General features: G+C 29.6%; 1 protein-coding gene across 3 annotated transcripts in view; it reads right to left on the bottom strand.

Moving 5' to 3' along the window:
* The window catches only part of LOC107639213 (ankyrin repeat-containing protein NPR4), an 8,367-nt gene that overhangs the window by 2,128 nt on the left and 3,116 nt on the right, over positions 1–3,123 (bottom strand). For 2 of the 3 annotated variants that reach the window (XM_016342687.2, XM_016342686.2), the window contains exons 3-6: positions 2,673–2,845; positions 1,214–1,681; positions 868–1,017; positions 310–719 (exon numbers count right to left, since the gene is read on the bottom strand). In XM_016342687.2, the coding sequence (XP_016198173.1) occupies positions 310–719; positions 868–1,017; positions 1,214–1,681; positions 2,673–2,826 (1,182 nt within the window). In that variant the 5' untranslated portion in view covers positions 2,827–2,845. The remainder of the gene's footprint in view (positions 1–309; positions 720–867; positions 1,018–1,213; positions 1,682–2,672; positions 2,846–3,123) is intronic. The other variant, XM_016342688.2, reaches the window with a different exon arrangement.

The raw sequence follows: 3,123 nt of genomic DNA on the forward strand, positions 1-3,123 counted from the left end.
TTTGTTTTGTATAAATATTTTTTTTTATCAAATTGTCTTTATTTATTAGAGATTTATTTATTCAATACATATATTAAAAATTTTGCCGAAAACGATAAGGAATCAAACTGAAAAGAATAATTCCAGAAACTTTCAAAATGTTATTAGAAATAAATTTATTAAAAATTCTTTGAAAATCAATTCCAACGTTTATTCTTTCATTTTTTATTACATGCTACAACCAAAATCAAGTTAATCTAGACTACAATGCCTTCAAACTTAAAATTTCCCCAAAAATTGAAAGAAAAAAAATCTGAATATATTGCATACCTGGAACCATAGTAGTTCATGTGTCATTTGAAGAGCCGGTCCAGAAATTCGTTTGAGCTGAGCTGAAGGTGCTAATTTTGCAGCATGATGCAACATATTGTTCTTTTCATGGTCTTCAAAAGTAACAATCAAATCTTTGATGGCACCTATTTCATGTATAAGATTGAATATACTCGAATTGCGATGCAGAACAGCAATGTGGATTATGCTTCGATTTTTAGCATCCACTTCCCACATCAAATCAGGATCTGCTCTCATAAGCTCAGCAACAAACTTAAAATTTCCTAGTTTTGTGGCATCGAATGTTATTTGTGTTGGAAGACTTATCAATTCCCTTAGCTTTGTCTCTGTGTGATTCATGACAAGTATGTTCCAAAGTTTCCTAACAAGTTTGATCAATGGAGTCACACCTATATCAAACATACTTGTTATTAGTATTAGAATTGCCTCTTCGTATCAGCATAAACTTTTGAAATAAATGATTTTATGACAATTAATAGAACATTCTTATGGATGAAATGTTTTTTTGAGGCAGCTATAGTTTTTCATTTTACTTACTTGATCCCATGACCAGGTTTCTAAGATTCCATGGACCTTGATGGGTAAAATCAGCAGGCTTTCGAGCCAAGATATGCAAACCCGTCTCATTCTCATCATTCTGAGCTGAAGCTAGCTCTTCATTTTCTTCCAACATTTGTAAAGCCAAATCTGCACATTTATTGTCCAAAATTTAGATTGTTGTTTAATAAACAATGTACATATTGAAATATGTTTTAACAACCATACTAGGTGTATACAAATTAGTCACTCGTAAATAGTAATTCATATAAAATATATGCTGAAATATAAAAACACATTGAAAATGAATTAAACAACACGTGTATAGTTATGGTAATGTACTCACCATACAAACCATTGTCGAGAAGAAGGAAGAAGATAAACCTCTTGTCTTCTTCATCTAATATGTCACTAGTCATGGGAAACAGATGCCTTGTCATACCATTTTTCCCCTGTAATGCAGCCAAGTAAAGAGGAGTCATCCCTACACCACCCCTTTTCCTTGGTAGCTCACTATTTTTCTTGATCATCATATCAGCGATCTTCATGTTCCCGGATGCGGCCGCGGAGCAAAAGGCATTGTTCTTGTTCTTATCTTTCAGTTCGAGATCATGTGGATCAAGTTTTTTTAGAAGCTCTTGTACAAAGTGAACATGGTTTGATCCTGCTGCAACTTGGAGTAGTGTTTTCTCACTCCTCTTTACTATGGCTGCTCTTAGCAGTCTATCATCTTGCTCTATCATGTGCTTAGCTGCATTCCAATCTCCTTTTAATGCTACCTTTAAAAGGGGTACGCATTTTTCGAAGTATATCCCTGAAAAATTACAGTCTCTAAATTTTATGAGTGACTTAATTTGATTATTGATTATCGATGCATGACTAACTCACAGGTCAAAACAAATTCAATAATAGAGTATGAATCAGTTTAAACTTTAAAAATATACAGAGTATGGTATCCATAGTATTTGTTGATAAACTATGCTAAGTGTACACTAGAATATTCCGTAAAATCAATTATTGGAGTAGAATACACGTTTAAAATGAGTTAAACTATACGTATTTATACACAAGTACACAGTAATTGATTTTAGTATACAAATAACATTTTTATTTATCGTTACAATTTTTTCTCCTTTTTTAAGCATATTATCGCACTTTTTACAATTATTTGGTTAGAGTCCTTTTTGAATATAAAATCGTTATTTGGTTATGATGCCAAAATCATCATTTTTTTTAATCAATTATTTGAGATAATTTAGTATTTTTTTTAACTCTTTAAATCTGCTAAGTAACTCAATTATGGTGAAATAATACTAGAGAATTAATATTATAACCGTTAATTTCAGCTAACATACACTATAGTTAATTATCAAACAAAATCAATATAAAATCTATTAAATACGAGTTTAGTTAAATTTGAATTTTGGATATTTTTAATTTAATTTCAGATATTTTTTTCTTACGTTAAATGTTGACTACAATGTTAGTTGTGCAATATTAATTTTCAAAATTTTTTCATTATGTTATTTCTTATAATCTCAATTACCTTTTTTAAATGTTGTAAGTTAAAGTTTCATAAATCAGTGTAGCATAGTTAGCAGCATAAAACTGGCTAATCTTCTATTATTACTTAATCACATGGAGCCATGGAGGTTAGAGACAATAAAAAATCAATTCAAATAGTCTAAATAATTATCTTGTTTTGTATTTATTAAACATTAAAAAAGGTATATTTTGATCATTTGGATTAATTTTTTATTATCTCGCTAGTATTATTTAAGAGAGAGAGAGAGAGAGAGAGTTACCATTATCTTGTATTAGTTCAGAGGAAGAGCATTCATCATTTGAAACAATCTGCACTACATGTGATTGGGGTGATGATTGAGAAGAAGCAATAATACCAACCATCTCTACTTGTGATGCTGCTGCTGCTGTTGAGTTAGCAACTGCCTTTGCCATTTTTTTTCCTTTCAAGTTTCTTTAAAACAAAATTAAAATTAATATTTCATGTACAAAAGAAGAAAAAAAGTGACTAATTTTGCTTTAATTTCATCTATTGTTATCTTTTTAATCAACGGTTCAAGCCTTCAAGTTAATAAACCTCTTCACACTACTTTAACATATTTTCTCTCTTTTCTAATAGCATTACATCATTTGATGGCAAATTATGAACCAAATTTTTTCACCCAATAAATAAATAAAAATAATCAAATTATTTTTGTCAAAAATGAATTTAATGAAATTAACATACATGTA

The sequence above is a fragment of the Arachis ipaensis genome, chromosome B04 (genome assembly GCF_000816755.2).
Source record: "Arachis ipaensis cultivar K30076 chromosome B04, Araip1.1, whole genome shotgun sequence".
Lineage (NCBI taxonomy): Eukaryota > Viridiplantae > Streptophyta > Magnoliopsida > Fabales > Fabaceae > Arachis > Arachis ipaensis.